This window comes from Eublepharis macularius, chromosome 2 (assembly GCF_028583425.1).
Source record: "Eublepharis macularius isolate TG4126 chromosome 2, MPM_Emac_v1.0, whole genome shotgun sequence".
Classification (NCBI taxonomy): Eukaryota; Metazoa; Chordata; class Lepidosauria; order Squamata; family Eublepharidae; genus Eublepharis; species Eublepharis macularius.
The window spans coordinates 98,120,761-98,140,365 of record NC_072791.1 but is presented as its reverse complement, the minus strand read 5'-3'; the positions used below and the strand labels follow the sequence as shown (position 1 = coordinate 98,140,365).

General features: G+C 46.9%; 1 protein-coding gene across 1 annotated transcript in view; it reads right to left on the bottom strand.

Annotated features, from left to right (window-relative positions):
- DHCR7 (7-dehydrocholesterol reductase) overlaps positions 1-19,605 on the bottom strand; it is a 38,847-nt gene that overhangs the window by 9,461 nt on the left and 9,781 nt on the right. The window contains exons 2-3 of the mRNA XM_054971292.1: positions 10,763-10,866; positions 7,763-7,985 (exon numbers count right to left, since the gene is read on the bottom strand). Of these exons, the coding sequence (XP_054827267.1) occupies positions 7,763-7,985; positions 10,763-10,860 (321 nt within the window). The 5' untranslated portion in view covers positions 10,861-10,866. The remainder of the gene's footprint in view (positions 1-7,762; positions 7,986-10,762; positions 10,867-19,605) is intronic.

The following is a 19,605-nucleotide window of genomic DNA, read 5'->3' as shown; positions in this document are numbered from 1 at the left end:
ATGTAAACATCAGTGGCTGAATGCACTGTTGCCAAAGGGCAATGGGTCTTCCAATATGGAGAACAATGAACACAATGGAGAGGCCAGCTTGCCTCTATCTCCTACTTCTCCAAGCAACAAACATCCATCCAGTAAGGATATTTCAGGTACTATTTGGTAACTTCCAAAGGATAGTTAGCTATTAGACTTCTTCCTTTTCTTTCTTTTATTAGTTGCTAAGCCTAGTGCACTGCTCTTCTTACATATCATTGTGCTCTCTGTATTTTATATTCTGCCATATAATAACAATCTTTCTTTGGTTAAGTCAAGCTGTGTCCTAGCCTCACTCATGATGAGCCTCCTGCTCAGCCTTTGCTAGAATTTTGGAAAGGAAATAGATTTAAGTAAACTAGTAAAGTCTACAGAAAATAAATCAGATTCACAGAAGAGTTAATTCAGGATATGCGTACGCACACAGCCATGTGAATCAAGTTCCCTAAAATCTATACAAGTCCCATGGGTGATTATTCCATGGGACTTGTATAGATTTTAGGGAACTTGATTCACATGGCTGTGTGTGTGTGTGTGTGTGCTCACGCATATTTGGCCTGGGAAAGGAGTAATGCCTCTTTGGATCTTGATGAGAGATGTGGACTGATGCTGATGCTGATGCTGCTGCATCCAAGTCCAACTGATAAACAGTGAATGTGGTAAGCATCCAACAGAGGGAGTGATGCTGTCCTCCCCAGAATTCCCACACCAGGTTGCATAAGATTAAAGTGAAAACAAACACATTCCCAAGTTTAATAACAAGGTCTTAAGAAAGAAAAACATCTCCAAGACACTACAGAATATTCAGACCTGGCTCACAAGGCAGGTTAAACACAAGATGGAGAAACAGTGGTACACCACTAAGTCCTTAGGTTTACAAAGGTCTTCCACAAGTGCCGCTACACTAAAGCTGGAAGAAGCTGGAATAGAATCCTGCCCAGTGCAGGATCAGCCTAAAGCATCTCTGACAAATATTCATCCAGCCTCTTCTTGAAAACTGCCAGTGAGGGGGAGCTCACCACCTCCCTAGGCAGCTGATTCCACTTTTGAACTACTCTGACCGTGAAAAAGTTCTTCCTAATATCCAGCCGGTACCTTTGTGCATGTAATTTAAGCCCATTGTTTCGGGTCCTACCCTCTGCTGCCAACTGGAACAGCTCCCTGCTCTCCTCCAAATGACAGCCTTTCAAATATTTAAAAGAGAGCAATCATGTTCCCCCTCAATCTCGTCTTCTCCAAACTAAACATTCCCAAGGCCCTCAGCCTTTCCTCGTAGGGCTCAGTCTCCAGACCCCTGATCATCCTTGTCGCTCTCCTCGGCACCCTGGGTGCCTGGAAGTGATTTTGTCCATGGCATCATGGTCACCAATGCGGAAATCAACATGCTGGCAGCCCTGAGAGAGGCGTCCCTCGATGGACTTGTCTGCCTGGCGCATAAACTGCATCTGATCATGGTGGATGCTCTTGAGCTAGGTAGCAAGGTCAAGGCCACCTGGGTCCAGGCAACATTGTCAATGTGTGACTTGCTGGACAACTGCCGGTGTCTGGCTTCACACTTCTCCTGAAGTGTGAAATCTTCACTGGAGCTGCTCCAGAGGCAGGGGGAAGGGGCGATCCTGAGCACTACTTGTACTAGGACATGCCCACCCACTGGAACTCCACCTATGACATGGTTAATCATCTGTTGGAGCAAAAAAACCCAGTCCAGGATATCATGTCGTCCGTAGCTATTATGCAGAAGGGAGAGGAGGTCAGCATCAGCTATGCGGACTGGTTGGCCCTCTCCCAGATGGTCCATGTCCTTAAGCCTTTTAAGGACACCACTGAGCTCCTATGCTCATATCAGTCCAGCCTGGGACAGGTCATCCACCTGATCTACAGGCTGGACCAGGTGCTGGTTGACAAGCTGGTGAATAAGATCTTGTCCCCAGGGTCAGGGACTTGGTCAGGAGGTTGCAGGTGGGCATAGCCGCCCGCTTGCATCCTCTCTGCCAGGAGCAGCCATACAGACTGGCCTGCATATGTGACCCCCGGAAAAAGGGCAGCATCGCCATGCGGGATGGCAAGCTGCAGGACTGGAAGAAGGTCCTGTGCAGAGCGGTGTGCAGGTATCAGGCACACAAAGCGGGATGGAGGGTTGAGGTTGCAGGGGAGGAGGAGAAGAGGGGGGCTGTAAATAAGCCGGGTGTCCCCAGCCATGAGAGCCCTCCCAACAGGGACCTCTGGTCATTTGCGGTGGGCTGCGCAGTTGACACCGGCAGGGTTGGTGCATCTGTCAGGGCGGAGGACTCGGTGGGGGCCATGGTGCGCGAGTCCCTTGCCGAGACCACCGAGCCTCCCCCACCAACCCTGTGGAGTACTGAACATGAAAATCTGCCATCTGGCTGGACTTCTCCATCATGGACACTAACATCCTCTCCTTCCCTCCCGCCAGTGTTCAGAACAAGTGGGTATTCTCCCACCTGGGAGACGTTCTCCGTCCCCGCTGCGCACGTCTGCACCCTGACCTGGTGGATATGTTTTCTTTTATTAAAGTCAACCTCCTCCTGCTTGGGTAATCCTCCCTGGACCTGGACTTTTCTGGGCCCTGAGCCACCCCAGATCGATGTGTGTCCGCCCACCTACCACCAAGCTCCAGGGAAAAGCGTCCTCCTGTACTCCTGTTGCGAGGGCTCAGTCACTCACTCTTCTTTTTGTTTTATTTACTCCTTCACTCTTGTTTTCTGCCACTTTTCCCGCATGGGAAGGTGTCTGAGTTCTATTGCTGATTTGTTGGGGGGCTCTGGGTCAAAGCTGAGTGGGCACCTCCGCCAGGAGGATCACAGGACAACCGTTTTGTTTGTGTTCCTCCTTACTCTTGCTTTGAGCACCTGTCCTTGTGCGCTGTTTGGGTGCCAGTCTCGGGGCCACTGCCTAGCTCTGGGGCCAAGCTGTGTGTGGGCACCTCCCCTGGAGACTCACACAGAACAACCTTTTGTTTGTGTTTCTCCTTACTCTTCCTGTGAACACCTATCTCGCATGGCAGGGTGTCTGTGTGCTCTTGGGCGCCAGTCTTGGGGCCACCACCTGGCTCCAGGGCCAAGCATATAGGGATCCTTGCCCGAGAGCTCACAGGACTGATATTCTTTCTTGGACCACCTGTCCTTAATTGTAAGGGGTCCGTGGGTTATGTCCCTTCTGCACCAAAAGTAAAGTGATCCACCATCAGGCTATGTCTGGGCCACTCACAAATCCTTGAGGGGGAAGGCCGTGTCAGTTGGTCAGTAGCACTGTCAAATATCTCCTCACAGGGGTGAATGTTTCAATTGTGTGCTGAGGTAGGTACTGCTGCAAACCAAAGAGCGGGAGGCATCCGTCAATGCCACCAACTCCAACTGGTGGGTTTTACTGGCGGGAGAAGGAGTCTTATTTTGAACACTGGTTCCTCTTGAGAGGGTGTGGAGGGCATCCGTTGGTATCGCCATGTCCGGAGGGTGGGTTCTGTGGGTTCTGGCTGCCACATGACTCCTCAGCACGGGGGACAGGCATAGTTCAGCTGTGCTATTCTGTGGTCTCCATGCAGACCAGAAGCACTATTTTGAGAACCTGTGCTGCTTGGAAAGGTGTGACCGGTGGGCATGATTCTGTTACGTTCCTCGGCTGTCCCAGGGGAAGGCGTCCATCTATCCGTCCCACCTTCCCATGCATGTCCCAGGGTGAGGGAGATGCCCCCCCCGGGCATGTAGAATTTCCTCCCCCAAGGGGGAGACATCTGTTCGTCCCACCCTCCCATGCATGTCCTGGGGTGAGGGAGACAACTCCCCTGGGCATGTAGTTTCCTCCCCCCAAGGGGGAGATGTCCATCCATCCGACCCTCCCATGTATGTCCCAGGGTGAGGGAGACATCCCTCCGGCATTTAGAATATCCTCCCCTCAAGGGGGAGGCATCCATCCATCCATCTGTTCTGTCTACGGCAAAGTATCTGTATAGTGGTTTTGGCCTCTCGCAGTCTCAGGTCCACCACCTGGCTAAGTAGGTTCCTCGCCTGATGGCTCGCAGTGCACATGTCTGTGATGGAGGCCATTTTCTCTCTGTGGGGGAGGGAGTCACAATCTTTCAGTGGTGTGCTGTGGTAGGTACTGAGGTAGCCCCAAAGAGGGATAGGCATCTGTCCAGCCTGTGGATCGAGGGGATGACCTGTCCCAGGGTGGACTAGTAGGAGCAGAGGAGATCAGCGGTGTCATAATCCTCCCCCCAAGGGGGAGGTGTCAATCCGTCCTTCCCTCTCATGCACGTCCCAGGGTGAGGGAGACCGCCCCCCAGGCATTTAGAATATCCTCCCCCCAAGGGGGAGGCGTACATCTGTCTGTCCCACCCTCCCATGCACATCCCAGGGTGAGAGAGATGCCCCCCTGGGCATGTAGTTTCCTCCCACAAAGGGGGAGGCATCCGTCCATCCGTCTCACCCTCCCATGCATGTCCCAGGATGAGGGGGACAGCCCCCCAAGGCATGTAGTTTCTTTCCTCGAAGGGGGAGGCGTCCGTCCATCCATGCTGTACTGCCATGACCAGCAGGTGGGTTCTCATCAGCCACCCAGGGCTGGTGCCACCATTGAGGCAGTGAGGCGGGCGCTGCGGGGTCGGAGGGGGCACCGGAGGGGGTGCCGGGAGCAGAGGCGCGCACCACGGAGCTGGCGTGCCTGGCCCGTAGCTGCTGCTGCAGCCAGCTAGCTCCACGCCACCGCCACCACTGCCACACGCCCCCGGCTGGGTGCAGCAGCCGCGGGCCAGGCACGGCAGGTGGCTGGGGCAATGTGCAGAGCACGGGCAGCCTCCTCGCACCGCCCCAGCCACCCGCTGGCTAATGGGCCCAGCTTTGCTGCGTGATGATGTCATCACGTGATGTCATCACGCAGTCTGGGGGCGCGCACAGAAGAATGGCCACAGGCACCAGAAACCCTGGCGCTGGCAGTACAGCCACCACCAGTTCTCAGAACAAGGGCCGGGCATTTTTTCTATTCTCGATGCTTCTCCTCCCCCAAATGTGGGACGGTATCCATAGGTGCCACCATGTCCGTAAGGTGGGTTCTGTGGACAGGCAGCAGGCAAGAGTCCATCTGTCCATCCATTCCATCAGAGTACCATCGCCCAATCTCTGTTCATTCAGTGCTGCCATATCTGGCTGCTGGGTTTTGTCACTGGCCGTCCCCGAGAGGGACTTATAAAACCCACATGCTAGATGTGGTGTGCGCCCCTTAGGGCCCAAGGGGGAACTGCGGGCCATCCCCCAAGCCTGTGGGTGGGGGAGACAGCTTCCCGTAAGAGTGAGTCTTAGAGTAACCTCCCCCAAAGAGAGGAAGACATCTGTCCATCCATCCGTTCCCTGCCGCCATGTACGGCGATTACAGACTAACACAGCTAACTCCTCTGGATCTCCCGCCAAAGAGGGGGAAGCATCCGTCACTGCCACCATATCCAGCAGGCATAATATGGTGGGTGCCCCTTAGGGCACAAGGAGGTGTGGGCCACCCTCACCCTAAACCCGTTGCCCACGGGGGGGGGGCGGGCAGAAGGGAGGCAGTCAGCTCTGCTGACCGCCTCCCAGGCCCGCAAGGAGAGGCGGCCACCAAGAGAACCCACATGCCGTATTTGGGGGCCACTGCTTAGGGTAGAAGGGGGTGTTGTCCACCCCCACCCTGAGCCCATTGCCCACGGGGAGGAAAGGGAGGCAGTTGGCTCCACTGATAGCCTCCCAGGCCCGCGAGAAGGGGCAGCCACCAAGAGAACCCACATGCCATATTTGGGGGCTGCCCCTTAGGGCACAAGGGGTTGTGGGCCACTCCCACCCGAGCCCATTGCCCATGGGGGGCAGAAGGGAGGCAGACCACCTCCTGCATCCATGAGGAGGGGTGGCCACCGAGAGAACCCACATGCCCTCTCTGGTGGGCATCCCTTAGGGCACATCTTGGGATGAATGGCGGGGTTTTGGAGAAACATCCAGTTCGTCCCCCACATCCCAAACTCTTGGGACTGTCCCTGCCTGCCATCCACCTCTCACTCCACCTTCCCAGCCCAGCTCCACACCACGGCTGGTCCTTTGCCCTCCTCTGATCCAGCAACTCCTGGTCCCCGTTTCCATCATGCACTCTGGCAGAACTTCCCTTCCCACCCTTCCCGTTGACCTTCCCGGTCAACATACTGCAAACTGGGAGGGTGGGTGGAGGAGAGCCAGCTGAAGTCTCCCTGTGAGTTTGGCATCTCCATGTATGAAGGGGGCCATTGAAATGCTCCAGGTTCTGACAAATCACGAAACTAACGAATCATTTCGGAAAACGTGTCAATTTCGTGATTTGAGATTCATGGATTGCGACGAAACATGAAACTCTCATTTTGGGCTTTTTCCATTTCGTGCCTATGTTGACTTACCGGGCCCCAAAGCCTGAGCCAATGTTTAGAATAGTCAAGAAACAGACTAAGAGAAGCCAGTTTTTTGACATATGGTAGTACTATGTCTGGGTGGGGTGGGGACATTGGTCCAGAAGCCACAAAGATAACTGAATGGAGAAAACTACACATCAAAACAAAAATACCAGTGGAAACATGGATACTATGTTTTGCCCTTAACTTGGGAATGAGATTAAAATAATAGTTCCACTAGAAACAGGATCAAAAAGAGTCCAGTAGCACCTTTAAGACTAACCAATTTTATTGTAGCATAAGCTTTCGAGAATCAAGTTCTCTTCGTCAGATGCATGATACAAACTGGTCAAATACAGAAGAGGAGGAGGGAGAGGGGAGAGAAGGGGACATATATCAGAAGGGGACAAGATGCAATTAGCGGGGAGGCAACCAAAACATTCCTTTGCTAGTAAATGTAAACATCTCCTTTTGGTGTGGAGTCAGTTTGCCGTGTTAGTTTGCAGCAGTAAAAGCATCCAATTCCTATGTAGTATAAGCCTTCGATAACCACAGCTCTCCCTGCCAGATGCATCTGACAAAGAGAACTGTAGAAACAGGGAGTCTCATGGAGGCAAGAGTAGCAGCTAAATACAAGGAACTGTTTCAGAAGCAGAACATTTCAAGGGAAGAAAACTGGGGCTATGGTAGGACATATGGCAGTAGCAACCAGGATATTTCCTGATCAGAAGCAAGAAACAAGGAGGTTCCGCCAAATGCCAAAGGTAGGTCCTCCACCCTACAGCGGAGAATGTCAAACGTAAAAAACCTAGGACAGTGCTACAGATTCTTCTTTTTTTCATTAAAAAGACAATGTGAATCAGCCCTTCTCAATTTAAGCCACATTCAGAGCCAGTTAGCAGTACATAAACAGCAAAGATACATCCAGTTGATCTTTCTGGATCAGTTCCTAGAGGAATAAGGCAATAAACACCCTTTCCAACTGCCCTATCATAGTAAGGGGTGGTGGATAAAGAAGAAATAATTGAAACATTCTGTTGCTTACCACAGGATGATCATGAAGAAACAGAAAAAGACAGAAGTGCCATTGGCTAGTAAGAATGGTCTAGACTTACAATGGAACTTTGTCAGGAGGATTGAGTAATTTGCTTTTTGTGTTTGGAAAGAGGTAAATGGCCAGGTTTATCACCATGGTATGTTCTCAAGATTTTTTTTAAAGCATGAAGTTTGACTGTAGTCCTTAAAAGCTGCTTTCTGATTATATTTTGAATGAATACCTGAGACTTCACTGTTTATATACTATTGTATTTCAACAAAGAAACCTCAGATACGTACCTGGAAAGTTACCCAAGAGATGTAGAGGCTTGCAGCTTTCCAGGTCAGTGGTGGCATCTTATTCCAGATATCCAAGAGGTGAGTTTTCCCAGTGAGAAATTCAATGGCTGGGGTAGTTAAGGAGCAATTATACTGATCACATGACATTACTAGATAATACACAATGAAGGGTGCAAACAGGAGTAGAAAAATGACAGCCGACAGTGAAAACCAGTCAACTTTCCTGAAATAGAGACACAGAGGGGTTACTGCACAAAGAGAAGAATTGCAGATCTACAGAATTGTTGCATTGACTATACATTTCAGTTTGTAGAGTGATTTGTGACTATTACATAACATTGGATCACTGTGTCCAACATAAAGCACAAAAGCAGCAAGCAGCTGACAGATTCAGTCCTACTTGCAGACCCGTTCCCCAGTCCCTTTTCTTCCTGCTAAGCTCATTTCTAGTATCAGTGCCCAAGAAGAGTGATTTTTGGGTAACAGATAGGAAGGAAAGTGTGATTCAGGAAAGGTCAGCACCCTTCACCTATATATTTTTTCACTCTGTGAATGGGAAGATGCACCACCAGTGCATTTTACACATTATGCAGTCAGACCTATATTTCAAGTAGTAGGCCTGCTGCCATCATGTTCAGTTTGGTGCTGATCTCAGATCTATGAAGTTGACTTCGTAGGAGACCTAACAAGATGGAGAAGTAGTCATTGTAAGATCCAGTATCCTATCTTCCAACCTTAACTGGGATAATAATGGGCTACCACAATGTTTTAATAATGAGAGCCCATGGTATATTTTAATAATGGGAGACCATTATTATTATTATAGAGTTTGATATATAGATGCCTATTATGACTGGAGAATGGGCTTTCACTTCCTCCCAGTATTTGGTTCCTTTGATAGCTACCATCACCCAAACTGAAAAAACGTAACCCCTCACCAGCCATTTGAAAAACTGGTAAATAGAGATGGGCATGAACTGAAATACGAACCAAAATGGTTCGTGGTTTGTGAACTGGCAGATCGTCAGAGCGCATTTCAGACGAACCGAACTTTAGGCCAGTTCATTTGGTTCGTCTTTTGGTTTGTCACTAGAGGTGTGAACTCCCCTCGGGTTTCCTGCTTCAGGTTTACCGAAACTCAAAAGAGAACTTTTCTTGCCATTTGCAAATGGCAAGAAAAGTTTTGCTTTCAAACTCTGGCTACTTTTCAGCTGATGGGAAGGGGATCACCCATCAGCTGAAAAAAGCAGCAAGGAAAGTGCTGCTGTTTTCAGTTGCTGCTTTCAAACAGCCGCCATCACTTTTTTCAGCTGAGGGGAACGGGTCCCTCTTCCCCTCCCCTCAGCTGAAAAAACTGCATTTGAAAGCAGCTTTTTTCAGCTGATGGGAGGGGAATCTCCCTTGTGTCAGCTGAAAAAAGCTGTAGGGGTTTGAAAGCAGCAATACTTTTCTTGCAGCAAGAAAAGTGTAGCTGCTTTCAATTGCCCTGCTGCTTTTTTCAGCTGATGGGAGCTGCTTTCAAAGGATGTCAGCTTTTTTCAGCTGATGGGGGATCCCCCTCTCATTAGCTGAAAAGCGGCTGGCATTTAAAAGCAACACTTTTCTTGACACTTGCAAGTGGCAAGAAAAGTGTTGCTTTCAAACTTCCTGCCCTGCTTTTTTCACTAGATAGGAGGGAGAGGAGGGGTGCAGTGGGGTGAGAAGCAATGGGGTGAGAAGTTTGAAACTTTTCTTGCTGTTTGCAAATGCAAACAGCTAGAAAAGTGCTGTGGTTGCTGGCGTCTAGAAGTGACAAACCACCAACCGAATGAACTAGTTTGCAAACTGGGCAAATTCATGGTGGTTTATTGCTTTTCACGAACCACAAACCATGAACTGCCATTTTCCCAGTTCGTACCCATCTCTACTGGGGAACCATTATGCATGTTCAAAATTCTAGCAAATGGCTGAGCAGAAGGCTCATGAGTGAGGCTTGGACACAGCTTGGCTTAACCAAAGAAAGACAGCAGAATATAAAATACAGAGAGCACAATGATATATAGGAAGAGCAGTGCACTAGGCTTAGCAGCTAATAAAAGAAAGAAAAGGAAAAAGTCTAATATCTAACTATGAGTTACCAAATGGTACCTGAAACATCTTTACTGGGTGGATGTTTGTTGCTTGGAGAGGTAGGAGATAAAGGCAAGCTGGCCTCTAGCATCCTCTTTCTCCATCAGTGATGAACCAACACACAGAAGCAGCAGCCATTTTTACACCCTCACCCCAGAGAAGAGAATGCCCTCTCTCCGCAGGAAGTTAAAACCAGTCCTTTGTGGCTAAGGTCTAACCTAGTCACAACTCTCATGGAGCTTTTTTTATGATGGCACCCAAAAGGCTACAGTAGTATACATTTATCTATCCCAGGATGTCAGCTATAACAAACATCTTGAGGAGAGGTGTCAGAGCAAATAGTATACTGCCCTGCCAGACATTTATTGCACCTTCCTGAGAAGAGATCTGCTTTCCCAGGGCTGGATTTGAAAGGTGAATCACAGGCCAGTTTGATATCTAAAAGGGCTGCAGATATACATCCTTATCATGACAACACCCAATTCTGATTTTTACAGTTTCCACATTAAGTTATGCAAGGACATAGATGTCCATAAGTATTCAAGAAGTAACCTAATATGCTCTTGCCTCTGGATTTTCACCACATCCTACTAGAGAGGGTGTTCATTTCCTTACACTCAGATTAACTTTGGTGCACATAAAATAATACCCCTAGTGTACATAAAAGAATATTTCTTACCGCCTCCATTCCACTGACCTTATATACATTTAGCAAAGCCTTAACTTGCTCTGGATTATATGTATGGGCTTACATATACCTTTAAAATTGGGAATTAAAGATTTAGGGCATCATCATGGCCTGACACCTTATGATGTTTCAGTATTTAAAGCAGATAATTTTATAAAGTAGATAGTTACCACATAAAGATTTAATAACAAGGAATCTCTTACCAGGCTCTTCCCCATTGTGCTTGAGAAACTCCAGCTCCATTGGTTAAATGTTTACTTCTTGAGCCTTCAGGATATTTTGTTTCCTTATGAGCTGCCATTGGAGCCTATTAGAAGAAAACAGCATAGAAAATTTATAACATGATTATCAAATGGGGGATGGAAAATTCTAAAGAGAGAAAACTGAACTTTTGAGACCTGTACATGCTAAACAAAGGGGTGAGGGTTGGGTTTTTTTTTTTTTGCATTTTCTGCTAACTATAGGGAAGAAAAATGAAGTATATGATGAACCAATGCTTGACTATAGGGAAAAAATTCTGTTTAGCTCTTCGTTTAACTTCTGAATTTTCACAAGCATGGTAGGCTACAAAGGCTATCACAGTAAAAATGTATTTTGAATGTAATTTAAAAATTAATTTCAGAAAAGAAAATCTAGGTTCCCCATAGACCTTGTATTAGGATTGTTTCTCTGCTCAGAGACCTTCATTCTCCAAGGCAGCAAATAAGTTGACAGCATGAGAACAAGATGATTCTACATGTCCATGGAGGACATCTCTACATCTGCCTTTTGCCTCTCCTAGCTACTGTGTGAAAAGCTGAGGGTGAGTGGGTTCTGTGTAGCTTGCTAGAGAGTGGTTCTGGTTAAGTTCTGTGTGGGGCTGTTGGGGGCTCAGTGAATTGCTGTTGTTTGCTGTTGCTTTTGGTTACAAGCCCCGCTCCCTAATGTCCTGGGGCTCTGCTGGGCTCTGCAGGAAGTGACCTTTTGAAACAAAAGGCTCCTCCTCGCCAGAGGGCAAGAGCTAAGGGCTCTTGGCCTGTGGCTCTTAGCCTGGGGATCTGCCTGAGGGACCCGAAACTCTGCTGAGAGTACTCTGGGTGTATATTTGGAAGGCAATTATGTCTACTGAAGCCCCCTTCACAGTCACTTGCATGGAGTGTGCCATGTTAGTTTTCCTCCCAGAAGAGAAGACAGAGTTCACTTGCTAGAAGTGTAAGCTGGTCAGACTTTTGGAAGAAAAAGTTCAGCGCCTGGAGGATAGGATCACCACCCTTCAGGAGATCAAGGAAGGGGAGGATTTTATTGACAAGAGCCTGGGGGCTCTGCACAGCCAAGAAGAGGAAAGTCAAGGAGAAGAAGAAAGAGTCGATCTACCTTCTGAGCCTCCTCTCAGATCTACGGTACAAACCTGAAGATGTCAATGAAGAAGACGCTCTAGACCACTTGAGCTCAAGAATCGTTGTGAAGTGCTAGAGATGGTGACGGAGATGAGAGTGGAAGGAGAACCGCAAAGACCTGGAAGAGGGTGTGTAGAGGACATGGGGCCACACGGAAGTGGGAAAAAACGCAAGGTGGTGGTCGTCGGGGACTCTCTGTTCAGGGGTATGGAACGTCATGTCTCAGGGCCAGACCCCTATTCCGAGAGATGTGTTGCTTGCCGGGGGCCAGAATTCAGAATATTACCGACCAACTGCTGAAACTCATCAAGCCTGCTGACAAGTACCCATTTGTGCTGATTCATGTGGGAACGAATGACACGGCTGTGAATACTGTCGCAAGAATTAAAGAGGATTATGAAGCTCTTGGAAGGCAGTTGAAGGCATTGGGGGCTCAGGTAGTATTCTCTTCTATCTTTCCAGTCATAGGAAGAGGAATGCGCAGGGAGCAGACGATACTTGAGGTGAATCGTTGGCTGAGATGGTGGTGCCGGCAGGTGCGCTTTGGATTCTGGGACCATGGAATAGGTTTTCTTAGAGAAGGGCTTCTAGCACATGATGGGCTTCACCTCTCAAGGGCAGGGAAGAAAATCTTTGGAACAAACCTGGAGAACTTCATCAAGAGAGCTTTAAACTGATGCTGCAAGGGGAAGGGGACGATCGACATGGGGATTTCAACAATGAAGTGAAAACAGTGGGGGCCCACCTGGGTAGGACAGGTCAAACAAAGGTACAAGGCTACAAGTGTCTATATACCAATGCCCAAAGTATGGGTAATAAGAAAGAAGAGCTTGAGCTTCTATTGCAAACAGAGGGCTACGATATAGTAGTAATTACTGAGACTTGGTGGGATGATGCCCATGCCTGAAATGTGCTAGTGGATGGGTATGAGTTGTTCAAGAAAAACTGGAAGGGTAGAAGAGGAGGTGTAGTGGCGTTGTATGTGAGGAGAGGGCTTGACTGTCAAGAAGTTATGGAGAATGGGGTGGACAGCCCAGCGGAAAGCATATGGGTAGAAATAAGGGGAGGAAGGACAAAGGGTATTATTGTTGGAGTCTGCTACAGACCACCTGGCCAGCGAGAAGAAATGGATGCTTCCCTCTTTGAACAGATTGGTAGAGTATCCAGACATCAGAACCTTGTAATTATGGGTGACTTCAACTTTCCCAATGTGTGCTGGGAGACAGGCTCAGCAAAGCGTCATGAATCACGCAATTTCCTGACCTGCCTGGCTGATAACTTCCTTTTTCAAAAGGTGGAGGAAGCTACAAGGGGCTCGGCCATACTAGACTTGATATTAACCAACAGGGAAGAATTGGTAGATGAGGTGAAGGTGGTGGGGACCTTAGGGGGAAGTGACCATGTCCTCCTTGAATTCCAGTTGCTGTGGGGGGCCAAGGAAGTTCATAGCCAGACTCGTAGGTTAGATTTTCGTAGGGCCAACTTCGATGAACTCAGAGGCTTGATGAGAGTCATTTCGTGGGGGAGTGTGCTGGAAGGGAAAGGAGCGAGTGAAGGGTGGGCTCATCTCAAACATGAGCTTTTGCAAGCTCAAGCCCTCACTATCCCAGCAAGACGGAAACATGGTAAGGGCTCCAAGAAACCGATGTGGACGTAGAGAGAGCTCCAGAATAAGCTAAGGGAGAAAAAGGAAATGTTCAGGAAATGGAGAGAAGGACAAACTTCTAAAGAGGAGTATATGAGGGTTACTAGGTATTGCAGATCAGCCATTAGAGAGGCCAAAACTCAGTACAAGCTGGGTCTGGCCAGGAGGGCTCGCTACAATAAGAAAAACTTCTACAGATATGTGAGAAGCAAACGCAAGGTAAAAAGAGGTAATTGGACCACTGTTGGGAGTAGATGGAGAAACTGATGCAGGACAGAGAAAAAGCAGACAGGCTTAATGACTTTTTTTGCCTCTGTTTTCTCCTTGAAGAACTCAGGCACACCTAGAGATGATAGAAAATGTGGCAGGACACCTGAGTGGCTAATTGACATTGACAGAGAGGTTGTGGAGAGGCATCTGGCTGCACTGGATGAATACAAATCCCCTGGGCCGGATGGGGTGCACCCAAGAGTGCTGAAAGAACATTCTAGAGAACTTGCAGAACCCCTGTCCATCATCTTCAAGGCCTCCTGGAAGACTGGGGATGTGCCACAAGACTGGAGAAGAGCGAATGTTATCCAAGTCTTTAAGAAAGGTAAGAAGGATGACCTGGGAAACTACAGGCTGGTCAGTCTGACTTCTGTGGCTGGGAAGATATTAGAAAAGATTTTAAAGGGATCAATCTGTAAGCATCTGAAGGACCACTCAGTGATCCGAGGAAGTCAGCATGGTTTTGTTCCTAACAGATCTTGCCAAACCAACCTGGTTTCCTTCTTTGATCGAGTGACCAGCTTACTGGATCGGGGGAACTCTGTTGACGTGATTTATCTGGATTTCAGTAAAGCTTTTGATAAGGTCCCCCATGACATTCTGATGGGCAAACTGGAAGACTGTGGACTGGACTATAGGACAGTTCGGTGGATAGGGAACTGGTTAGAGAACCGCACCCAAAGAGTGGTGGTCAACGGCATTTCATCAGATTGGAGGGAGGTGTCCAGTGGGGTGCCGCAGGGCTCGGTTTTGGGCCCGGTACTTTTCAATATTTTTATCAATGATCTGGATGAAGGAGTGGAAGGGCTGCTCATTAAATTTGCTGATACCAAATTGGGAGGAGTAACAAACACCCAAGAAGACAGAATTAAAGTTCAACAAGACCTGAATACTCTGGAGAAGTGGGCAGCTGTGAATAGGATGCAATTCAACAAAGACAAGTGCACAGTATTACATCTGGGCCACAAAAATGGGAAGCACAAATACTGGATGGGGGAGACACTTCTGGGCAGTAGTATATGTGAAAGGGATCTTGGGATAAGAGTGGACTGTAAACTAAATATGAGCAGTCAGTGTGATGCGGTGGCAAAAAAGGCTAATTCAATCCTGGGTTGTATCAAAGGGGCCAAAGCATCGAAATCGCAGGAGGTCATAGCCCCTCTCTATACTGCCTTGGTCAGGCTGCACCTGGAGTATTGTGTGCAGTTCTGAAGGCCTCACTTCAAAAAGGATGTGGACAAAATCGAGAGGGTGCCTAGGAGAGCGACAAGGATGATCAGGGGTCTGGAGACTGAGCCCTACGAGGAAAGGCTGAGGGCCTTGGGAATGTTTAGTTTGGAGAAGACGAGATTGAGGGGGAACATGATTGCTCTCTTTTAAATATTTGAAAGGCTGTCATTTGGAGGAGAGCAGGGAGCTGTTCCAGTTGGCAGCAGAGGGTAGGACCCGAAACAATGGGCTTAAATTACATGCACAAAGGTACCGGCTGGATATTAGGAAGAACTTTTTCACGGTCAGAGTAGTTCAAAAGTGGAATCAGCTGCCTAGGGAGGTGGTGAGCTCCCCCTCACTGGCAGTTTTCAAGAAGAGGCTGGATGAATATTTGTCAGAGATGCTTTAGGCTGATCCTGCACTGGGCAGGATTCTATTCCAGCTTCTTCCAGCTTTAGTGTAGCGGCACTTGTGGAAGACCTTTGTAAACCTAAGGACTTAGTGGTGTACCACTGTTTCTCCATCTTGTGTTTAACCTGCCTTGTGAGCCAGGTCTGAATATTCTGTAGTGTCTTGGAGATGTTTTTCTTTCTTAAGACCTTGTTATTAAACTTGGGAATGTGTTTGTTTTCACTTTAATCTTATGCAACCTGGTGTGGGAATTCTGGGGAGGACAGCATCACTCCCTCTGTTGGATGCTTACCACATTCACTGTTTATCAGTTGGACTTGGATGCAGCATCAGCATCAGTCCACATCTCTCATCAAGATCCAAAGAGGCATTACTCCTTTCCCAGGCCAAATATGCGTGAGCACACACACACACACACACACACACAGCCATGTGAATCAAGTTCCCTAAAATCTATACAAGTCCCATGGAATAATCACCCATGGGACTTGTATAGATTTTAGGGAACTTGATTCACATGGCTGTGTGCGTACGCATATCCTGAATTAACTCTTCTGTGAATCTGATTTATTTTCTGTAGACTTTACTAGTTTACTTAAATCTATTTCCTTTCCAAAATTCTAGCAAAGGCTGAGCAGGAGGCTCATCATGAGTGAGGCTAGGACACAGCTTGACTTAACCAAAGAAAGATTGTTATTATATGGCAGAATATAAAATACAGAGAGCACAATGATATGTAAGAAGAGCAGTGCACTAGGCTTAGCAACTAATAAAAGAAAGAAAAGGAAGAAGTCTAATAGCTAACTATCCTTTGGAAGTTACCAAATAGTACCTGAAATATCCTTACTGGATGGATGTTTGTTGCCTGGAGAAGTAGGAGATAGAGGCAAGCTGGCCTCTCCATTGTGTTCATTGTTCTCCATATTGGAAGACCCATTGCCCTTTGGCAACAGTCAGCTACCTGGACTTGTTCCTCCCAAACCACTCATTGTACTGAACACATACCCCTAACTTTTACTCAGCAGGCAGATACATCTGATACTCTGTGCAGATTACTGGATACCCCCATCCCGCATCACCTTTCTAGCTTTACCATTAAGTATTGCCTTTAAGACTCTTTATTTTAAAAATTTAATTTTTTAGCAAAAGTTGTGAAGGTATTTTTACCTTGATGAATTTGCTCAGATTGATGAATTAACACCTTTTCTTTACCTGTTTCACAAAGCTTTATTACTAGGGATCTGTGGTGCTTGCAGAACTGTGCCACCCTTGCAAGCTACACTTAAATATACATCAGTGGATAGTTCCCCCAAATTCCCCGTGAAATCAATTAGAAAAAGAGGTTGTGACCCAACTGAGTACGAGTGTACAGGCACAGAGGATTAATCTGAAAGGAGCACTGAAAGGAATATACATGTACAAATGAAAGTCTGCATGGGTTCTTTGGGAAATGCAGAATCAAATGTACGTTACAGTGTAATAACAGTAGAATCCTAAACAGAGTTACTACTGATTTCAATGGACTTAGAAGGATGCAACTGTCAAGAATTGCTCTCTAAATCTACCCTTTTCATTTTAAAGCATCTTTCTTTGGACCTACACTGCAGGCAGCTCTATTGTTTAGTTTAATCTGCAATTTGTCCTTCTCACTTTAAAAACTATATGCATTTGCCCCTTTAAAGCCTAGGTTAGGTCTAGGGTCATTTGCAGCTTATCAGGTTTAACATTTACAGCAGAACTGTGAGGCTGTAAGCATACAGGATTTTCTCTCCGGAATTCAGCTTATTATATCCAGTGTTCTTGTTTAGTCTAAATTTATAGACTAATAGCACTTTTCTTTGTCCATGTGCTTAACTTGCCTGGCTTTTTATCTTTGCCCACTCAATGCTTTGTCACTGGTGCTGTAACATTTCATTACTAGGACTTCCTGATTCTTGCAAAAACTTCTTTGAGGGTTTTTAGGTGTGTGCCACCCATAGCCAGTGACTCGTTAACCATTAATTTATAGTTTGCACTGGAATTTCATCTTTTTCTCACTCTTAACAGCAGAATTAAAGGACACCAAATAAAACTGAGATGTACTAGCTTCAGAACAGACACAAGGAAATATTTTTATTCAATAAGTAATCAAATCGTAGAATTTACTGCTAGTGAATGTAGTGCCATAAGCATAGGTGACTTTAAACAGACAGATTCGTGGAGGATAAATCTGTCAATGGCTACCAGATATGACTGAAGGGATCCTCCATATTGAGAGGCAATAAGCCTCTGAATATCAGCAACATATCATGAAGACCTTGGCCTCTATGCCCTGTTTTTAGCCATTCATGGTAACTAGTTGGCTGATGTGTGAAACTGGTTGCTGGACTAAATGAACCAATGGTCTGATCCAGCAGGCCTATTTTTGTTCATTTACCTACTCACCTTTATTTTAGCTCACTATTCAAACATCTTCCCGGAAAAAAGCAGCCTGGGCATCTGCCCAAATTTTCCATCACGAAGCAAAAACTATCCAGCTTTTCTGCAATTCTCTTTTAACTATACTTTCATTCTTTGCAGGTACAATTATCTCTTACTGGTTTCCTGCTTCTGATATATTTAAAGCAGGGGTCCCTAACATGGTGCCTGCAAGCACCAAGGCACCCACAAATGCCTTTCCTGGCACCCAAGTGTTTTTAGAAAATGGTTAGGGCCAGAAAGGGCTTTTGCCCAGCAGAGCTTCTGATTAACTATTGAAGATACTTTAAAAAAAATTACTCTGGCAGCAGCTGCCACAGCACAAGGATCTTCTCTGTTGTGACTGAAGGTAAACTGTAAGTAAGAAAATATTTTTAAAACAGTATGTTCATTTTAAAAGGCATCCTTTAAAATAGGACTTCTGCTTGAAATGTTGACGATTTACTCTTAGAGTTATGTATAACCTCACTCACTGACATTTGTGGTCAGTTCTGCCTCCTATAGTAGCCATTTTGTGGTTGGCTCCACCTCCTGCAGCAGCCATGTTGTAGTTGTGTCCATTACCCTGTGTCAGAATTCCAAATGTGCTCACAGGACCAAAATGGTCAAGGACCTTGATTTAAATAATTTATTATTTTTCTTTTATCAGCACAACTCTCACATTTCTTTTAGTTTTCCTTATTTAAGCAAGTCTTTCTATGTATAGCTCTTGCAGCCACCACTGTATCTTTGATGTTCATAATAACAATAAACTTTATTTAGCAATATATATTGAAAGTGACAAAATGAAAATGAAAGAAAAAAATTCCATATCCCTCAGCACCCAAATATAAATGTTGTTTAAACTAATATGTATAGCCCAGCACAGTTGCATTTAAGTTTTCAAGAAGGAATTTAGCAGAATCAAGGAAGTTACACAACCTTAGAGTGTGTAGGTAAGGTTCCCAGGTGCCCACCAGTGGTGGGCAAACTCCAAGGGATTTGCCCCCTCGCCCACTGATCCATCAGCTATTGGTGAGAAGTGGCAAGTCCCCTGGAAGTTGCCAGCCACTAGTAGGCATCCCAGGAACTCATGCAGTACATGCGCTCCCAGGAGGGTTCAGAGATGTCATTCTGGAAGTGATGTTGTTGTGCTGGCTTCAGGAACGTTCCTGCACTTCATTTGGTGCTGATTTGGGCCCCCAAAAGGCAGAATCAGTCCTGCACAGAGTGTGGGAGCACTCCCGTGAGTGGCAAGATGATGTCACTTCCAGAAATGATGTCACTGCGCAAGTGCTAGGACACAAGTGACACGAGGTACGGTATGTGCCAGGTCTCCACTTCCTGCTGGGAGGATACAGGGACATGCCAACCCTCTGTACAGGGTTTGTCTCATGATTCCCTGAGATCGCTCTACACACACACTGAAATGAATAAGCAGTGCTTGTGGGAAAATAGCGCTATATTTCTCTCTTCTCAACCTTTATTCCCAATCAGGACTTTTTTCAGCCGGAACGTGGTGGAACGGCATTCCGGCAGCTCCTGAAAACAGTCATGTGTCCCATGGCCCCACCTGCCTGATCTCTAGACAGAGATCAGTTCCCCTGGAGAAAAGGGCTGCTCGGGGGTGGGGAGTGGATTCTATGGCTCAGTTCCCCTGACCGTAGGGGTGTGCAAAATATATATATTTGTAGTA